The 21,167-nt window shown below is 41.7% G+C and overlaps 1 protein-coding gene across 1 annotated transcript; it reads left to right on the top strand.

Annotated features, from left to right (window-relative positions):
- The first annotated feature begins 3,681 nt into the window (after positions 1 to 3,681).
- Positions 3,682 to 12,787, top strand: MAPK6 (mitogen-activated protein kinase 6). Its single transcript, XM_009962086.2, has 5 exons — positions 3,682 to 4,777; positions 5,472 to 5,616; positions 8,792 to 8,956; positions 9,583 to 9,784; positions 10,425 to 12,787. Exons 1-5 carry the CDS (start codon positions 4,223 to 4,225, stop codon positions 11,521 to 11,523), a joined length of 2,166 nt encoding a protein of 721 aa, XP_009960388.1. The 5' UTR covers positions 3,682 to 4,222; the 3' UTR covers positions 11,524 to 12,787.
- The last annotated feature ends 8,380 nt before the right edge of the window (positions 12,788 to 21,167 follow it).

A 21,167-nucleotide genomic window follows, 5' to 3' on the forward strand; every position in this document is an offset into this window, starting at 1 on the left:
TGTCACTCTTAAGTATTAGTGTTTAAAAACCCCACTTCAGTATTTTCCAAAGGTAGAAACAACTATAAAATGCAAAAAAGAAAATTTGTTACTTTGAGCTCATTTTGGCTTGAGAAGAGCCTTGATTTCTTCTAGTTGATTACCTTAAAAGTAATTATTATCTTAGAGTGAAAGACAGTTTAGGGTTAACTTTTTGTTTTCCGCCCCTCCTACCTGCTTCTGGTCCATAGGACTATTTGTCTTAAATATCTGTTTGCTATTAACTTGTGGAGGGGGAAACTAGTTCAGCTGCTTCCCTGGCGCGGGCGATGCTCTGGGCACTGCCGGCCTGGTGGAGGGGCCAGCTCCTGGGCGATGGCAGCGAAGGGGCTGCGGCGTGCGAGCAGAGGGCTGCACTGGGTGAGACATGGCGCTGGCGTAGTGGAACAAGTACGTCTTTAACGTCTTTAACGTGGAAAAGGAGATAAGGGTAGTTAACGTGCGGGGTTAGTTTAACAGCATGTCTTGTCGTTTGGATAGCGATATATGAAGCTGCTACAGCACTGTCATCTGTTATGTTTCCAAAGTAGAATTTTCAGTGGCAGTAAACGAAAGATCGCTCCAAATTACTAAATCTTAACTTAACTCATTTTAATAGTGGGCCATTTTTGCTAGTACAATCTCTAATTGTCCTTATCCTACTGATGTGATGTACTGTATCTGTTTGGTAGATAGGCTGCCTCCTGCTCAGCTTCCTAGGACTAGGTCCTGTTTTGAATGATAGCTGGGCCCTGGTTTTTGTGGCTTTGGGTTTAAGTCACTTGCTCATAGTTACATAGGAAGTTTGTAGCAGGATCAGGTCAAATTGAAGGCTGCAATAGGTTGCTTATATTGTCAACGTTCGTTTTCTAAGCTAAATCCCTCTGATTCTGAAAACCATGTACCTTCTGGAAACGTAATTAGTGGTCACCTAGTGGAAGGATATAGTGTAAGCTGATGATTAAAAATGCATCGTCTCAGAGATACAGAATGAAAATTTTAGGACTCCTACTTAAGTAAGCAAGTGGGCTGTAACTCCCGTTCTGCTTGAAGCAGTAATGTCATTACTGCTTTTGTGTTGTAGCTCTGCTGCTGCCTTCATCTAGTCATGGTGGTAAGGGGTAGGATCTGAGTTACGGTGAAGGGATCATCAGATCTTACTCCTTGCTACTGATGGGCATCTTTTCAAATCTGTTCCTGCGCTGTTTAATGGAACTGGCTAAAAGAGAGGTTCCAGATGTGTCACCCAGCTGGTGCAAACCACTTTGGTATGACTGCATACTGAAGACATCAGCAGTGTGAAACAATAAGTAATTACGGGGAAGAATACAACTGGTTGTAGGGGTCCCAAGGATATAAAATACAGCTTATTGCAGGGCATTTGAACAGAGGCCTTGGACCTTGAGTTAACATGAAATTTAAAGTGTTAGTATAACCTACAAAAATGTTTCCATATCAATTTTTGGGGAGGGTGGGGAATGAAAAGAATACAGTCTGGGGTGGTGTAACCTTTTTTTACAAGTAGCAGTTCTGAGTGAGCCTGAAAGTGGTGCATGTGAATGAGGAAATATTTTTAGGTTTAAAAAGTTATAAATCAAGAGGCTAGACTTCTGCTTTTTATAATTGTGAACAAAGAGTTGGGTAGTGACTGATGCTATCCTTATCAGCTCTAGGATAGATTTTATATTTGTTCTTTAAGTACATTCATGGGTATTAGAAGAAGGGTCCTCATGCTGATGTCTTAATACTGATATAAATTCAAGATGTTTTTGGGAAAGGTAATGGTATTACCTCATTATGTTTGGAGTAAGGTTATAATAACCCTTGTAAAACTGTCTAAAATTAGGACTCCTGGCAGCATGTGAAGAAAGGAATCTCAAGGCAATAGTTACACATGCTGAGGAAAGGAGGCTCTGAAGATCACCCTTCTGGCGGGGTACTATACTGCATCAGTGGAGGGCAGCTCAACACTTTTCAGTTTAGAAACACTACATTTGGTGATCTCTATTTAAAAAGAAAAACCCAGCAGAGGATAGCATGTGTTTCCCTCTTCATTCCATGTTTGTCACATGGCTGTACAAATACCTGGAGGCAGGTGGGAGCGAGGGCACTGGGGCTGTGTGTCTTGCTGGCAGTCAGGCTTCAGCCTAAGGAATGCTAATATTAAATGCATTGAAACAGTTGTGTTTCTGTTTGCCAGTGTGCTGTGCTTTTTTTTTTTTTCTGCATGCAATTCTGATTACTTTAGTGAATTGAGGCCCTTATTTAGAATATGTTAATAATACGTCAGCTGCTCTTGTTGCCCTGTTAGGAGTGGGGAGGCTTGTCCTGATTGTCCTACTGAAGTGCTAGCGCAGTTTTGGAGGAAAACACTTCTACAGTTAACTCTGAAGTGTTGGGATAGTTTGGAGAACTTTACGTTTATTTAGAGAGCTGGGTGAAGAGCTGAGATGTGTTAATCTAAGATCGAATGGAAGACATTTAGTGGTTTGATGTGACCTATAGTTGTTGGAGAAGAACATACAAGCGACTTGTAATGGAATTGCCCAAACCTTACCACACTGTGTAAGGTTCATCTTTGACTCTTCTCTTTGTGGCATCTTTGAGCTTTTTAAAAGAAATGAGGATGTTGTGTGAAAATGCAACATGTGATCTTTGTCTGCATTCTGCTGCTGCAGGCAGGGAAACTTACTGAGAAAATTACCACTTTTGTTTTCATAAACGGTAGTTGTCATTCATTAGACTATTAAAAAATAAATGAGGTCTCAAAGTGCCCATATGTTAGGAGAAATGATTATGGAATGTATCAGTTGCTGTGTAAGATGTACTTGCTGTTGGTTTTTCTCTGTGATATAGGTTGAGTAAGTGTAGAAGTAATTGATAAAGTAATAGTATTTGTCTAATATGTAGGAATTACCCCTATGACTCCTGTAACAATGGATCTATAGAGGCAAAATTATTATTAGAGATGTTAGTAAACTTTAGCCAAAATCACAAGGATTTAAGCTTTATAAGTGGCATTGGATATGTGCTGTATATTCTGGAAAGTTAATAAAATACTGGGAGTGCACGAACCTTACCCTTTTTGTGTGAACGGTACCCAGTTATCTCGTATTATGGTGAAATAGTTAAAACCCTGATTTTGTCTTTGAGTGAAAGTTTAGTGGAAAGAATTATTCCAAAATTTAGTGACTAAGGTGCAGGATATTATTGTTTCTGACTTGTCTCTTAACAGCTGTATTGGAGAATTACCAAGTTTTCTGTGACGGTCCCTTCTTTATTAAGATTCGGTAGGATTTTTCATTGTCTGCCTTATATCCTCAATAGGTTATATCTAAAATTTTCATGGTATATGTTTAGAAATAGTAGTTTTCTTCCACAAATATGAAAAGTATATGTCATTTCTAATTAGTTTAGCTTTTGTAGTGGCTTCCTATTTTGTAACTGGACACTAAGTTGTGTATTTAGGACAACTTAAGGATTTGGGGGAGGAAGAAGACTTCTGTATGTGCTGGAATATTGATGTATTTTTCTCTCTTTTTCAGGTTGTCACGGAGTAAAATGGATGGTAGCTTTGATTGTGATTGCGGTGAGCTGGAGCCACCTGATCATTAACAGAAGGCATCTTTTGTAAATCAAGAGCTGCCAGTTTCCCCGTTTAACTAGACTGTAAACAAAGGAGAGAAAAAGGAGGAAGAAGGAAAAAAAAAAAAGTGCTTACTAGCACCATAGAATGACGCTGCTCAGGACCAGTCCAACACTGAATGTATCTGCACTGTGAGGAGGAGGATGTTAATAGAAGCCTATTATGTGCATATTTATTCACACTTTTGTTAAATGTTAACCAGTTTAGCACAGTAGAGCTGAGTGCATAGTATGTCATTTCATTCCGTTTGAGTTTCTTGTGAGTATTTTCTTTAATGTCTGCAGAAATGCTGCACCTTTCTTGAACTATGAATGCTGCAATCTTTCTATCTTATGCTCAGTTTGAGTTCTAGAGCTTACGGGCTCTAAATTCAAGGGGACACAACAGGCCTGGCTGGCTCATAATGAAATGAGAGTGTCAAAAAAACATCTTGCAGTCAAAGCCAAGTGTTTCTTCTCCCTTTCTGTAAGACCTTTCCTTCAGATACCAGTGGAAGTGTCTCTGCGTGTTTACAGAAGCTTAGTAGTCTGAGGAAAAAGAAACGTAAAGAATTTAAAAATGGCAGAAAAATTTGAAAGTCTCATGAACATTCATGGTTTTGATCTGGGCTCTCGGTATATGGACTTAAAACCACTGGGCTGTGGTGGAAATGGCTTAGTTTTTTCTGCTGTCGATAATGACTGTGACAAAAGAGTGGCTGTCAAGAAAATTGTCCTTACAGATCCCCAGAGTGTTAAACATGCTCTACGTGAGATCAAAATTATTAGAAGACTTGACCACGATAACATTGTCAAAGTATTTGAAATTCTTGGTCCTAGTGGAAGCCAGTTAACAGATGACGTGGGCTCCCTTACAGAATTGAACTGTGTTTACATTGTCCAGGAATACATGGAGACAGATCTGGCTAATCTGCTAGAGCAAGGCCCTTTACTGGAAGATCATGCCAGACTTTTCATGTACCAGCTGCTACGTGGGCTCAAGTATATTCACTCTGCAAATGTTCTGCATAGAGATCTCAAACCAGCTAATCTTTTCATTAATACTGAAGATTTGGTGCTGAAGATTGGTGACTTCGGTCTTGCACGAATCATGGATCCTCATTATTCCCACAAGGTATGTGAAGAGTGGGAATATTTTAAGTGAAACGCTGACAACCCTGCCTTCTTAAAATAGCATCTTTCTCCCTTTCACAGAGGTAGATGGTCTGTGGAAGGTCTCATTAGCAGGTGGGATGTCATGTTAGGGATCATACAGTAGAACTGTAATGCTTGCAAATGGAGTGAAACAGATCTATGGATGACATGTTTTGTCTCAGATAGGACTACTGCAAGCATAAAATATACTAGATGTGTTCAGAAAAGCAGATATTTAACAGTGCATGTAGAACCTGGGATTAAGAGCAACCTTTAGAAGTGTAACTATAGAAGCCTTAGATAAGTTTTGAAGTGGTGCGTTCATAGTGTGCAAGTGTGGTTATAGAGATACTGTCTTTCTGGTTTAGATAATGTTTCACAAGAGAGTTCATTGTTACCTCTGCATTTGTTTGGCATCTGGGAGTAAGAAAGTTTTGCTGCAGTACCTCGTTTGACTAATAAATACTTTTATATTGTTTCTGGTCACTCATGAAGATATTGCTGTTCCATTTTAAAAGGTAGAAAGGCTTAGTAAGGGGCACATGGTACTATCCCTAGGACCTTGAGACTGAAAAGTCTTGTAGTAGTGCATTAAAAAATAAGAAACAAGTAATTAAAAAACTGTACCTCTTAAAAATCTAAGTAAACTTTTTTCTTTTTTCTTAATTTAATAGGGACATCTTTCTGAAGGATTGGTTACTAAATGGTACAGATCGCCCCGTCTTTTGCTTTCTCCTAACAACTACACTAAAGCCATTGACATGTGGGCTGCAGGTTGCATCTTTGCTGAAATGCTGACTGGGAAAACCCTCTTTGCAGGTGGGTAGAATAAAAATAGAATACAAATGTGTGTATATTCCTAAAAGGAGTGGTACTGCTTAATTATCTTCCTAAAGAAAGGTTGATTCTTATGGCTATTATCGATACTCACTGACTGTCAGGGTATGCTACATTATTGTGCAATCATATAACCAATCTATAAATCCATGTATTTATAAAGCAGAAGACATTTCAATTTTTTTTTTTACTCATAGTGGTGTGTATTTAGATAAATACCACAATTTAATTTAATACTCCTGTATGGTAAATCTGTCTGTAATTAGGTTAAGCTAAATTTATTTAGCCTAAGAAGTGTTATAAATAAATATATTTTAGTGAATTGATGTATCCAGGGAGTATTTAAGGATTATGAATGCCCTGAGTATCATATTCATAAAGATTTTTTTTTTTGAATGTGGTTAACCTAATTACTTCTTGCTGCTTTGTATTTTAAATTATGAAGGAGTAGCCTTTTCTCCCCATTCCCTTTTTTTTTGTTTGGTTTTTTTTGGTCACCTACAGGCTGTTTTGACCTGACCTTTGTTTCAGTGGTATAGGGAGGGTTCTTAAAGATTTAAATTTTAGGATGGCGTACCAAGGAAATGCATAAGCTCCAAACGTTTCTGGTAAGATGGGAAGCAATGCTCTGGTCTCATTGGGTGCATTGACATTAGTGCTTTGGTTAGGATCAGGAGCAAATTCTTGAAGCAGATCTCTTGATGGCTGTCCTGTACCACATTGCTGATCTAGCTCAGTGCGCAAACTGGAGTCTTTTTAGATAAAATGAAGCTGTCATTTGCGCTGTAGGAGATCACCCAATGTGCTCCACCTGCTGATGGGCGTTCAGTCCGTGGGAGCAGATGAGCTAGTCTGAAGTAAACTCCTGAAATGCTTGTTTTGTGTGCACCCTGGGGCCTCAGCAGCAGCTGTCTCATTCCAGCTCACTCTTGGATTTGCTCCTGTTGGTCCAAATTATTGAAGTAATACAGATAAAACCTCTAATATCTGAGCTTGCGTTTCAAAGTTCACATTCCTTTAGATACATGTGGACTAAAAGCACACCTCTGCAGTAATTCTTAGCTTTGTTCGTCAAGGTAATGAAATTGAGAGCTTTTTCACATTAAGTACTATTAATGGAGTACTGTCACCTTGAAATTATTATTTTATAGAAATCGGTGGTTAATATGTGAAGAGGCTTTTCTTAACTTGCAGTGAGTTGCTAACTCTGAGTTAATAACTATTGGAGTAATGTCCACAGTGTGTTAAATGCTTGGCTGATAAGAGATTTATTAGGTTTCCATTGCATCAAGCATTTCTACTGGAAAGTAGTGAAACAGTGGAAGAAAGTCTGCAGACTTCAGCATTCAGCATAGATTGATTGTAACTGCTAGCGTTTTGGCTTTTTTTTTTTTTTTGAGTAGCCTTGGTATTTGCCCAAAGTTCTTAATGATCTAATAGCTGTGCAGAGGGTTAGACTTTTTTTTTAAATAAACTCAGTCTTAGTAACCAAAATCCTAAGTTTGTAGGCTCGTTTATTTATGTGCCCTAATTGCATTGTGTAGATACCTGGAAAAACATTTTTAGATGCGGATGTGTCCCTCTGAAGATTTAGCACTGCCATAGTTTTGTGATCTAAAGAAGACTGGACTTAACATCATGCATTTGGAAAGGGAAAATGGTTGGAGATAGAACAGTTAGCCTGTCCTGAGACTCTGAACAAAATGATTTTGCGAAGTTGTTTGAAGGGCTTGATTTGGTTAGTTTGCCATTTCCTGTCTACTGCTGAACCATCTCTTAGGAGTCCTGTCTGGAAGGCTGACATGGGGAGAAAGAATGTGGATTAAAAGTGCAGATTACCTGGGATGAGGGAGGGAAGGGGACTTGAGGCAGAGGAGTTCAATAGCTGTTCCAAACAACTTCTCTAGTTCTTTCTTCTAAATGAGTGTTGTAAAATGCTCATTTCACTTATAGTGGAAAGCAGGCTGATTAATTTTTAGGGTGGAAATTATACGGTTGAATCTGTTTTCCAATGAATTACAGACGGTATAACATCTCATAGATTAAATTAAGTAATTTGTAGTAGTCTGAAGTAGGAGGACAAAACAGCTCTTTCAATCCAGCAAGTTAACATGAGACAGTACTGATACATTTGGGTAACGTAGGTCTCGGTCAGACTTTCTGTAGTGGCGTGGCCACAGCTTTTCTTTTAAGTCATCTGACAGATGTATGGTAGGATGTCCAGTGCAGACTGCTGTGCACACTGCTGGAGTGAACTGATAGCGCATCGCCATCTCTTTCTGGCCCCATTTATTTTCGATTTAATGTCACATGCATCAGTATCGCTGATGATTGCCCAGGGCTGCTTGGTGAAGGAGGGAAACACAGGCATGCAAATAACCCAATATAGTTTCACCTGCTCGTTGAATCTCTAGGACGCTACATGCTTCTTGGAGCTGAACAATAAATTAAGGTAGACAAGCTGTATTTCTGGGTACTCCAGCTACACTGGTGCCGAATATAGATGCTGTTCATTATTCAAAATTGACTTGCTGTATAAGCCCTTATAGTTCTTACTCAGAGAAACTTCAAATAGTGGTGAAAGTGTACTATAATGTCAATCATAATACAGTACTTTTTTTTAACAAGGTTACACTGCTTAACTGGCAGATGGTTTTTGTCTTGCACCTGACAGTAATACGGGATTTCAGAGTAGAATATTAATACAAATGGTTGTGGCCTGTAAGTTCTATCGCTGAGATAAACTACTGCTGTTTTTATTAATAAGGGACATATAATTCAAAGTGAGGTCAAATACTGAATTAGTTAGGTGGTTCAGTTGAAAGGGGAGGCTTGCAGTACGTAGTATATAACAAGAGATAGGGTATTGCTGTAGAGTACCTCATCCATGGTGAAAGCATCCTTGCAAAAGCTTAGGGTGAGGTCGCTTTATCTGTGTGTAGCAGCTCTAATTCTCATACACTACAGCATTTTTAAGAGTTCTTCAGATTTATTATCATTCAATTGTAGAACTTCAGCCTTTCCTCTGTTATAGGAGGTAATAGTCTTCTACTGAAAAAAGCTGCTCAGAGCACAAAATTTTGGCATGCCTTTCATACACAGGGATCAGAAGTGTTTGAAGTTGAAATGGCAGCTTGTGTTTTCTCTTGGTGCTCAGGTGCGCATGAACTTGAACAGATGCAGTTGATTCTAGAATCAATTCCTGTTGTACATGAGGAGGACCGTCAGGAGCTTCTCAATGTAATTCCAGTTTACATTAGGAACGATATGACTGAGCCACACAAACCTTTAACTCAGTTGCTTCCAGGCATCAGTCCTGAAGGTAAGTAATTCAGAAAAAAATATTTCCTGTGTTTCAAAACCATAAAATAACGAACAACTTCATAGTGCGTGTGTGTGATTGTTAAAAGCAAATTTCAGTTAGAAGAATCTGTTATCTGAAGGATTGTCTTCTGCTGTAATAAAAAAAAATTGCGTACATGGTAGCTACTTGGTCGTCTTTGGAGCAGAATTGTGAATCTCTGCTTTACCTGTTTGCACTGGGATTGCTCTGTTTAGAGTCACTGGTCTTATAAGGGAACATTGGAATGGAGTCCGTATAAAACAACTGTCTTTTGGGTGTTTTTAAAGGAAAGTTCCCAGCCAAACTGACAGCAATGTTTCCTGATAGCTGTTGGTGGATACTGATTCAACTAGAATTGAATCATTCTCTCTTAGTATTTTTTTCCTGCTTTAAGTTATTGTTGATCTTAGATTTGACCTCTACTCTTCCAGCTGTCCTGTGGCTACAGAATGCGTATTTGGCAGTATAGTGTCAGTACCTGATACTTCACAGGCAGCTACTTTCAAGCATATGCATGCCTTAGAGCAAAGCACTGCACCTTAATCTTAAATTTGAGATGTCTGAAATGTCATTTTTCTCCTATTTAATGATAACTTTCTCTGCAGCGCTGGACTTCCTGGAGCAAATTTTGACATTTAGTCCCATGGATCGATTGACAGCAGAAGAAGCTTTGTCCCATCCTTATATGAGCATTTATTCCTTTCCAACGGATGAGCCGATTTCAAGTCATCCTTTTCACATTGAAGATGAGGTTGATGATATTCTGCTGATGGATGAAAGTCACAGCCATATTTACAATTGGGAAAGGTAAATTTATCACTTACTGTGGCATGTAATGTAACTGAATGGTTGTGTCCTTGAAGTAATGTTCCTTCATGGGCATCATTTCCTTTTCTGTTTGTTTCTTCTTCTTAAGTTGACCTGAGAATAAACTTTTCCCTTATAGGCAGTGCATTGTCATTGGGTTTATAATTCAGTGGACTGACTTGGTGCTGATGCATGCCTAAGATGCACTCGGGACTCTAGAATCTAAAATTAATCTCTCCATTACTCTTTGGGGGTTTTTTCCCAAAAATATTTCTTTAAAAAATAAACTTTAAATGAAGAGAGTTTTAAGTATAATTGTCTTGTCCAGTGCTTAGCAGATATAATAGTAAAGAGATTTACAATATTCATGTGATCAGTTAAACACACTTTAAGGAAAAATTCTGTAAATGGAGTGAGCTATTGTACATATTTTTGGACTCAAATCTTTCAAATGTGCACATGAGGATTGCTTTATGCGAGATCAGATGTAAAACCTGGAAGAGGTACCCAGCTGGATTGAGGAAAAACTTCGTGTTGAATTGTTGTTATTCTGTAAGGGGATTTCTAAACTTAACTCTCTCTGTCTTGGGAGCTAGAAGACTGGTTTTTAGCTGCTAACACTTAGGAAATTGTTTTACAGATACCATGAAAGTCAGTTTTCAGACCATGACTGGCCTATTCATAACAACTATGAAGCTGATGAAGTTCAGCGTGATCCAAGGGCTCTTTCTGATGTTACTGATGAGGAAGAAGTGCAAGTAGATCCTCGCAAATATTTGGATGGAGATCGTGAAAAGTATCTGGAGGATCCTGCCTTTGACACCCACTTCTCTACTGAGCCTTGCTGGCAGTATTCAGATCACCATGAAAACAAGTATTGTGATCTGGAATGTAGTCACACTTGTAATTACAAAATGAGGTCATCTTCATACCTAGATAATTTAGTTTGGCGAGACAGTGAAGTTAACCATTACTATGAGCCCAAGCTTATTATAGATCTTTCGAACTGGAAGGAACAGAGCAAAGAAAAGTCAGATAAGAAAGGCAAGTCTAAATGTGAAAAGAATGGGTTGGTGAAAGCTCAGATAGCACTTGAGGAAGCATCACAGCAACTGGTTGAAAAAGAAAGGGAGAAGAATCAAGGATTTGACTTTGATTCATTTATAGCAGAAACCATTCAGCTTAGTTTACAACACGAGTCTACTGATGTTGATAAATTAAATGACTTGAATAGCTCAGTGTCTCAAATAGAGTTGAAAGGATTAATATCAAAGTCAGTAAGCAGAGAGAAGCAGGAGAAGGGAATGGCTAATTTGGCACAGTTAGAAGCTCTGTACCAAACGTCTTGGGACAGTCAGTTTGTAAGTAGTGGAGAGGAGTGCTTCCTCATAGACCAGTTTTGTTGTGAAGTAAGGAAAGATGAACACGTTGAAAAAGAAAATACTTACACCAGTTATTTGGACAAATTTTTTAGTAAGAAAGAAGATGCTGAAATGCTAGAACCTGAGCCAGTAGAAGAGGGGAAGCTTGGGGAGAAGGAAAGAGAAGAGAGCTTTCTCAGTAACAGTGGAGAGCTCCTCTTCAACAAGCAGCTTGAGGCTATAAGTATTCCTCAGTTTCACAGCCCTGTTGGTTCGCCACTGAAATCAATACAGGCCACGTTAACGCCTTCTGCTATGAAATCGTCTCCCCAAATTCCCCACAAAACATACAGCAGCATTCTGAAACATCTAAATTAAAACACTCAGCAGACATTTCTTTTATATTCATGAGATATGTTTGTCTTTTTTTATTACTAGTGTAAGTAATTTTTTTACTTGAATCAGACGGTGTAATTTTGGTATGGATTTCATTAGTTTTCTGTTTACCATTGTTTTTACAATTCAGAATTACTTTCTATACATTAGTTTTGTTTTTAAACTGGCATGTCGTTTGCACACAAAATTAAAGAATAGAGCAAAATAATGCAAAATGCAGGAGGTAACAAAAAATGCACTAAACAAAGTAAAAAACCATTCTCTCAGTAAAACAGTGTCCATGTTTTGCAGAAAAAGAACCTTGCCTTGAAATTTACACAGTGAGACTGTACATAATTGCATGAAAATATCTATTTTTCCCAAAACATTTTTTTCATTCATGCGTATTTTAGAGTTTTTCATACTGTACACATTTCTTAGACACATGATACCAGCAGCAACTGAAACGAATGCAGAATTTGGTACGCATGTGTTATCTACCTCAAGGTAACAGCAGTATGTGGCAAAACATTAACCACCCATAGTGCTTCTCATTATGCACTTCTATTTAGCCAGCATTATTGTAGTAGCTATTATTGAAAATCATTCAATATTTATAAATGTTCTGGTATGCATTCTTTATAGTGAAGTGTTAATATGCAGCACTTTTATTTATTTTAGCAAATAAGTATATTTCTGTAATTATAGAAAGTCAATTTTTGAGTTACTTTTCAGATAAAACTCTTTGTTTAGCACTATGGTTTTATTGCCTACATAGCTGGATATATATTAACATCGTCTTATTCTGAGGCTATCCAATACATTTTTTTATTTTTATTTTTTAGTTTTCATTTCAAGTAAAGCACTCACTGTGTATAGGAATTTGTAATTGGAGGTGCTTGATCTCTACAAAAGAAATTAGGAATTGCTTTATCAACTGCTCCTAGAAGTCTTAATTGTGTTCATTTTTAAAAAAATTTTGTAATGTTAGTTGTGTGCATGGAAATAATTAAGGTACAACATTACTGTAGGTTAAAGTTCTATATGGTGAGACATTTTGTTTTTACTGTATGTTTTTACTGAATGATTCCTGTCCCACTCCCAACCCCCCTCAAAAGCAAGCATGAATAAAATTAGGTTAAATATAGCATGTAGCATCTCAGTCTTCTGAAAATTTGTTTTACCTTCTGATTTCTTTGAAATACTGGATGTATCATTGGCTCCCCTGTTTAAAATTAAAAACAAATAAAAACATGGCCAGCAAAAATGACTGTTGTTTTTTGATGTTTTGCACAACAGAAGAGAAAGAGCTGCTACTGTAATGCAGCTGGCTGTATTGTGAAGGCTTGCCTGCACTCCCTGATACAAGGTGCTGAAGGAAGCATGAGAAATGGTCTTGCAGTCTGCCCTAGAAGTGCTGCTGCTGGGGATGCAGGTCCCTAGAAGCAGCCTCTAGAAGTTTACTTCTGTCTTAGTGCCTCCAGCCTGTATTGAAGAAAATCTTGTGTAATGGTATGGCTGCAAAAAACAATTGACTTTCAGAGTGTAAGTGAGCATTACTGTTTTATCAACTTTTTAGGCAGAATAGTGTTAAAGCGGGAAAGTTGCTGCGAGCGTGTGTGAGCACCTTCATGTCACTGGCAACCTGGAGTGAAGGTAATCAAGCAGGTCCCTCAGCCAAGAGCCTGTCTGGAGCACTTCCACAAGGAGACTTCAGCAGCAGGACCAGGTAACTCCTCTGGGATTTTCAAAATGTGCAGATCAGGTCTCTGTTGCAGCAAGCCCTAAGAACAGGATGCATTTCTCTTCCAGTTCCTCCCATCAGAACCATTCCTGAGGGAGCTAATTAGCTGTACAATAAAGCTACATCTTTTGGCAAGCTCCTAGAACATTTCCCATAACAGTGTCTTCATTCCTCCAGATTTTTCCATCCCTTCTGCCCTGCTCCTCTGGTAGGTAGCACAGCTGCAACTTGCCTAAAACAAGGAGCTGCCCCTTCAATATGGCAGAAAATGGTCACCTGGGGAGATGGGACACACTGTGTCCTTGGGCATGGTGAGTGTAGCCACACCAATCTGTATGTATGGCGTAGGGAGGAGGAAATTGCTGGTTGCCCTCTTCCTAGGCAAAGGACTGTTTTGAAGTGGTGGTGTTGGGGTATTTTTGGTTTTAAAATTGGATGAAAGCAGTGGGTGGGAAGCGTTTAGAAATGGGAAACAAAATTCAGCTTAAAAATACATCTTGTGCAAATGCAGTATCTTTTTTTTTTCCTTTCTTTTTAAGCACACCAATGAAAATCAACAGTACTTAAGAAGCCTGTAAGAGTAGAAAGGAAACATTTTACACTCAAAAAGGAAGGGGAGAGTCAAGTATTGAGCCTAAATCCAGTATAGTGCTTCTCTTTGACTTCTAATTGCGCTGGAGGAGCAATGCTGTACAGGTACTGCTGGCTGGTGCAAACCCTGCTCTTGTAACGCTCCGTCCATGGATCGTTGGAGGGCACAGCTAGGCAGGCTGGCTTATTAAGCAGAAGTAATTCCCTGTGTGGAGACAATTAAAGAAAGTACAAGTGGCCTGTGCAAAGTGAAATCTACTGCTAGGACGTGACGGTACCCTGAGTGTGGTGGTGGGTTCTCCCTTGGCGAACCGCAGGAGTCCTGCGTTGGGAGAGCAGCCTGCAGGAGGTGCAGGGTTTCACAGGGTCTTCCCAGGGTGGAAGATGGTTTCTGTCCCACACTGAGCCGTGCCCATCCCTGCAAGAAAAAAATGTAACAGTTCCATGTGTAGCTATTTGGCTGTGACCTAGCAGCTGAATTGTCTGTAAAAACAAGTTATGGAAGAGGCTTAAATTATAAACCAGATAAAGGGTCCACTGTTTCATGCCAAGGTGCTTGCCAAGTAAAATGGAACACCTTTATTTAACAAAAAAAGCAAACGAGAAATGAGGATGCTAACTATCTTTTAAAAATACCTTTTCTTCTCTATGTGTATTTCTAACAACTTCAGCTAGAAGGGGTGATTCTGAACAGACCAGGACAGAGCATTTTACATGTGCTGTCATCCCATGAGATCTAATAGTCGCGAACAGGCACAATGCTGAACAGTTTGTTCTGATCAGGAGTTCTCTGTCATGGTCACTTAGCTTTCTCACAATTGTATTTAATTTAAAATTAAATAAGAATTGCTATATATAATCTCAGCTATTTATATAAGTCTGCCCACGCTGCTCTTAGTGGTATGATTACAGCATGAGTAGCGTGTCTTAGCTAGGCTTTGCCTTGAGCACAGCTGGTCTGCTGGGACTGTAGGCTGGACATCAGGTTCTGTAAAACCAGTTGGGAGCTGGGGCAGCTGGGCAGCCCCTGCTGCTGCATCTTCTCTGCCCCTGGTCAGCAGGACAGCCTGCATCTGCGGCGATGAGTCTGCTGCCTGCGCTACATTTGTATGCCTTGATTTACTTCGTTTTCCTGTCACCTTGCTGTGGCTTTCTCTGTGCTGTAGAAGTTCTTAGAAGCCTGCCTGGTACATGCATTTAAAGCCTTGCGAAGTTCTCCCTTTAGTCTGGCTTATTGCCTGGAGGCGTTAGTTTACGAACAGGTTTTTAATGCCTTTTTCACAGCGGGGAGGCTTCCTCCTGGAGAATTTTTCTTCCATATGGAACTATGTTGCTCTGGAGCTATTTTTGCTATTTTTTTCTGTGCCCTTCTAAACTCTGCAGTAGTCGGAGGTAGCAAGTTTTTCCACATGTGGACTTTCATCCCCTACTCTACAGGCACATACACTACAAAACACAGAGAATTGTACTTAGAGTCCTGAGGAATTCAGTGACACACTGTGGTGCAGATTATTGCTGGGTATTGATAGAGGAGAAAAGCGTCCTTGAACTAAACCTGCTCTCATAAGTCTTCTTTATTTATACTCATGTTGCTTTTCTGTTGCTGAGATTTGGAAGTGCTTGTCAAGCCTTCAGTTAGGTTTTACATGTAATTAAGCAGTAAACTGTCCTCGTTCTTCCAAAGATTCAATCCTGAGCCACCGCAGCCCTGAACCAGTTTGTTCCTTGAATTATTTCAGTGCTTACAAAATTCTGCAAATACTTGTTTGTTGTTCTGCCACTGTTTGCATCAGACTTGACCTGAACAACCTGGGAAGTGATGCTGTGGGGTATTTAGTAACCAGCAAATAATCCAGATCACTGCTGGCACCCAGCACTCTTGGGCTTCCATTCCATTGCCTCTATATTTAAAATGGTTATCTGCTTACTCCGAGTGCTGTTTGAGAGCAGCTTAAAATATTGACTGTGAAAAGTTCAGTGACTTCTTTTGACTGAGAATTAGCATGGCTGATGAGATGATTTGCATGTGCAGAGGGAGCTCTGCCCTGTTAGCCCATGTGGACGTGGCCATAGCCCGGTACGCTCTGCAAATAGCTGTGTCAATAGCTGGCAGCAGTCACGTCATGTCACTGGCTTTCCTCTGGAGTCTGTTGCGTCCTGACTGCAAAGCAGCCCTTCTATAGTGAACTCTGATAATAAAATTCCTCTTGTAATCTATGTGCTGGTCTACTGCAGCCAAAATTACTTTTAACCTTTATGTCACCCAGCCTGGCTGTTAGGTGCGGCATGAAATACGAAAGTGCTTTTTGCAGTTGGGTGTGGGACAGGGAACTTATGACTTCTCTGGTTTCAGAGCCAGCGGTACTGTTGCTTTTCACACCCCACTCACCCTCCCCGGCTTTGGTTCCCCTGTAGGTGAAATCAAGGTGCTGGGCTGTGCTTGCCCGCAGGACTGCCGGCGGTGTGGCCGGGCTCCCGCTCGGGCTGGTGCATCCTGCGCTGCCGCGGGGGCAGGGGTCCCTTGCTGTCCCCCGGGACAGAGGGCCGCTGAGTGGGGGCATGGCTGTACAGAAAGGGATGTGGGGAAGGACTTCGGCATTAGTGGGGGACTTGGGTTAGCCTGCCCTTGGTGGTAATACCCGGTCGGTGTTTCTAGGGTACAGAGTCATTACTAAATTGGTGGCTGATAGTTTGTTGGGTTTTTTTCAGTTTTAGTGTTTGTTTCCTAGTTGGCAGAAGGCTGATATATTTTGTCCTAATTCAGTCTAGTTCCCTATTGCTTGTGTCTTTGCTTACACTTGATTTTTCCACGTTTGTGACTTCTGGCTTAGGCTTATTATATTTCTCTAGTAATCATTTCTGGTGCTGTGCAGCGTGAAGGCTTCTTTGCCACACTTAACCCCGCTGTGGCTGGTGCGACGTTAGTATAAACCTAGTCATTTTTGTGTGCCAGCATCTTCACAGCATCTTCCCAAAAAGGTGCCTCCCACACCACGAGTGTAGCCAGGGTAGAGTTTCTGCTTTACGTGATGGTGGATCCTTAGACACCTTGTGGCTCAGGCTTCAGCTGTGGATATGTCAAACCCAGACTCTGGCAATAAAAGAACATTTTCTCATTCTTGGGGATGCTGTTCAGACTGGATTAGGGCTTCAGTCTTCAGTGCTAGAGGCTGTAGAGAAATGATGTTTCCATTTAATGTGTCTCTTGAATTTTATAATTTTTAATAATTTAAAGCCATAGACCTGAATAATGGAGTGACAGATTTATTGTGACTTCTGAGTTTGTTTGGATATAGATTTAAACAGTACTGCTCTTGAAATAGCTGGATAACTAGCAGAGACATCTTTTAAGCCTATGATTAAGAAAGCAGATGAGTTTGGTTTTTATTTTGTGTTATGTCTGCCTCACTTTTTTTTCCTGCTAATGCTACAGAGTCTCTTAGCAAATTTGATGTTGACACATACTGAAAGATTAAGTTACTTCTAAATAAATTGTCTTTTGGACCTTTAAACATGGTATTTCACTGACTTTCCATGATTCTTTATTTTCTTTTTACTTGCTTTATGCAGAGAGGCCCTCAACTGCTTGAGTCTCTCAATTTTACATCACACCCAGCCCTGTGAACAGCAAGGTGCCAGCCTATACAGCTATTGAGCTACTGGAGTGCAGAGCAGACAGGAATGTCCTTGGGGTATTGCTGGCACTTATATCCATATTTCTATTGACCTTGCTAACTGCATCACCTGGAGTAGAGCACTGATTTCCAGCGAGACAAGGTACAAAACCTCACCATGACTGGCTTAGTGACCTGTACAGGGTGAGGAGATTCATCATCCAGGACAGAGGAAATCCAAGAGTAAAGCAAACCCTGAAAGCCCAAGCGGAGCCGTGGCCAGCTGGGCAGCCACAGGACAGCTCACAGTTTGCAACTGCCAGAGATTCACTGCTAGCTAGGAAGAACAAGAAAGAGTCTGGCTTGTCTGTACCTGTGTGGCTCTTGGATAGTTAATCAGTACCTTCCATCATTTCTCTTGTCCTGTTAAAAGGATAATTATGTCAGCAGTGAAGTAGGTTTTTTGGTTCTTCAGCCATCATGGAGCAAAATAGGGAAGCACAGAGTTGCTTGAGCGATTCAGTGGCTGAGTGAACTCAAAGTGAAGTGGGCAGTTGGCCATGGTGGGGGTTTGGGGCCAGCAGCAGGTACCGGTGCTGGAAGCAGAGAGGAGCCAAGCACAAGCAGGGGAGAGTCCGGCTCATCCTCCAAAATGCTGGCGCAGCCTGGGGAGGAGGTTTCCACCCTGCCTGCCAGGAATTACAGTCTGTGTTGGCATGGGCAGGAGGAAAAATATGATAGGAAACAGGGAGATTAAAATAACCCCGGTGAAAACAGGATGTTGAAAAGCTGGTAAGAGAGCAGTGCTGCAGGGCTGGCTGGCTGCAGAGGGCTGCCAGGAGCCGGGAGGCTCTCGCACAGAGACTGTTTGGGGGAAAACACCCAATTCTCACATGTTTGTAGGCCCACACCAAACCCCCAAGGCAGAAGCAGCACGGCTGTGCTGGCAGCAGGCTGGCGTGTTGTGTTCCCCAAAATATGACTGGTTATGGCTATTTACACAAATGTGTTCACTCACCTTCTCTCAACACCTGCCTGCTCTCTTTTTCATCGGATGAAGGTCATAAACCATTCCCCACAACACAGCAGCCTGGCGTCATACTTATTTAACTGATATGACCTCACAGGTGCTGCCAGGCAGTGACATGAAGCTCTTTCACAGCTCGGCTGTCACTAGGGAGCTGTATTTCTCTCAGCTGACGCAGCCTGCTCTCTGAGCTGTGATCCATGGCTTCCTTCCAGCCTAAGACAAAATAAAAAACAAACAGTGTTTTTCTCTTGCTGACTGACTCTTCCTTTCAAGGGTTGACAGCAACACTTACCACTGGATTTACCGGGGGGGAGGGAGGGGTGGGTCCCTGCAGGTGGGAGAGCTGGTTCCCATCAGCAGTGGCCAGTTTGTGATGGTGATGGGCTGCTGACCGATGCTCAGCCAGCTCATGGAATCCCTCACACACCCATCACTGAGGCATTTCTGTTCCTTTGTGAGCAGAGAGAGCGTGGGTGCCAGAGGCTGGTTTCAGCCTGGGAGAATGTGGTGGGCTCGTGAGAGGGCTGTACATTGCCAAGTCCCAGTCTCCAGCACGTGTGGACCATTCTCGGAAGCGTGCATGAACTCAGCCTTAACCCCATAATTTGTGAGTTTGTTGAGCCTTTAGAAAATACATACTGAAATCTCTGAGACTAAACCGAACTGGTTTATTCTTTAAGATAAAATAAAAATTGCTATTTTTCATTGTATTTTTCAGTTTTTGCAAACTGCTGTCCACTTATTTACCTTCCATCGGTCAATCTGAATCTGCTATGTACATTGCAAGTCACCCGTGTTTGTCAATGCAATGCAGAATCAAATGGATGCAGAACAGTCCTTGGGTAAGGACCATGTCATCAGTTTTAATCACCTGCGCTGGCTAACACTGGGCAATTCTTCTTGGTCATCTGGTCTGCTCCCAGTTAAGCATCACAGCTAGACGAGCATCGCTGTAGTGCTCTGTAGCCTTTCAGCAGAGGAGGGAAAGCTCAGTAAATGGCAGGCTCCCCCAGGCTGTGCCCAGTACTGTGCAGGTCCTGCAGCAGTGAAGCTGGGTTTCCCTGGTGTACCTGGCAAGTTACTTTTCTCATCAGTGTTCCAGGCAATTCAGATCCTGAGGATGCCAGCATGACTAGTATTTCCTATAACCTTGGTTTCTCTTCTTCCATGCTCAAACAATGAGACAGATTTGTTCTCCAGCTCCATAAACTAGTCAAAACGCTATGCTCATCCGTCGTAGATGTTAACTACATCTCTTAACTTTTATGAAAGGTGAGAAATAATAGGTGATGGAGTGCTTAAAGTGAAATAATAGCTGGAGTTAGTGACCTGCCTGTCCCAGGGGCTCAGGCAGTTCCCTGGAGCAGGGGGATGCCCAGCCCTATTTTTGCCCAAGCAGAAATGAAAAGATATATTTTTTAGCTCAACTTCTTTGCTGTTGCAGGTTTTGACATGAATTTTGGCACCTGCAGGCACTGTCACAGGAGAGCTGGCTTCAAATCCACAGAGCCAGAGCTGGGGAGCCCCCTGCATGCGGGGCGGGGAGAGGGGTGGCACCCCCATGGCAGCCGAAAAACAGTTCAAATTCATGTTAGTTTTAAATATTTGGCTCTAGAAATCTCTCTGGGCACCACTTTAATCCAATTTACGGTGTCTGGCTCAAGTGAAGTATGAGAAGAATTTGCTTAAGCTATTTGAGCGCACTGTGTGGCGGTGGGGAGCTGGGCAAGCACCGGGGCCCGTCCCCTGGGACCGAGGTGCTGAGCAGCCAGGAGGGCTCGGGCAGCCTGGGGTTGGGAAAGCTCCGGCTCCCCAGCACAGTCACCCTCTGCACCGCCAGCGAGGACAGTGCCAGCAGGTCGGCAGCAGACCACCTTCATCCTTCCCCACCTTCTGAAAATACTCATGAAGCTGCTGTAAAAACCACGTTGGAGACCCCACTGCTTACACCCACGGGTAACGTGCCAGCGGGGCATGTTGCCTCCGGGTGTCTGGGCACGCCGTTGCTACCTCACTGCCATGCACCTCTCCAGCCCCATTGCCCATCCAGCTGAACTCACAGAAATTTGGGAATGAGATAATTTTCAAGCAATTTAAGCCACCTTCACTTCCTGTTGAGGGAAAGAAAGTCTGAGAAGGCTTTGCAGCACAATCAGATGTTAATTGCTTTCCTCCTGTACCCCTAAGAAATTTGTGTGTTGTCTTTTCCACTTTACATCAGGGAAAATGGAAGATAGAGTGGCTAAGCCTTGCTCTGCTGGAGCAGAGTGCTGGCTGGGGTGGGACAAACTGGGCTCCACAAGATGCTGGAATTTGAGTCACCTTGCAAGAATCCTTAAGGTAAGGAGCAAAAGTCATTTACAGCTTTAGCTCTTACTTTGTGCCCGAAATCAATGCAATGTCCTGGCCATTTATAGAAACTAATGAACCGTGTCATCTGAATATGGAGCAGTTGCATGGAGAACTGGAGCGGTGGTGGTGATTAAAGGTAGCGTCCAGATGAGAAAGCGGTGGGAGAGCTCAGCGCTGCTCCTTTCAGAGAGCCAAGTGTGCCAGTGCCGGGGCGTGGTGTCATTTGGCAGAGGTAGCACATCCCATCTGGAGACAGTGCTCTGGCCATGCTGCCTTGGAAAGGCGGGTGAGGATGCTGGGCTCTGGGTGGACAGTC

The sequence above is a fragment of the Leptosomus discolor genome, chromosome 11 (assembly GCF_034619465.1).
Source record: "Leptosomus discolor isolate bLepDis1 chromosome 11, bLepDis1.hap2, whole genome shotgun sequence".
Lineage (NCBI taxonomy): Eukaryota > Metazoa > Chordata > Aves > Leptosomiformes > Leptosomidae > Leptosomus > Leptosomus discolor.

What these genes read in the sequence shown, in the direction of transcription:
- MAPK6 (XM_009962086.2), top strand. Translation starts at nt 4,223, where the DNA reads ATGGCAGAAAAATTTGAAAGTCTCATGAACATTCATGGTTTTGATCTG. An exon ending in TGGGAAAACCCTCTTTGCAG is followed by an intron (nt 5,617 to 8,791) that starts GTGGGTAGAATA and finishes CTTGGTGCTCAG; the next exon opens with GTGCGCATGAACTTGAACAG. An exon ending in CATATTTACAATTGGGAAAG is followed by an intron (nt 9,785 to 10,424) that starts GTAAATTTATCA and finishes ATTGTTTTACAG; the next exon opens with ATACCATGAAAGTCAGTTTT.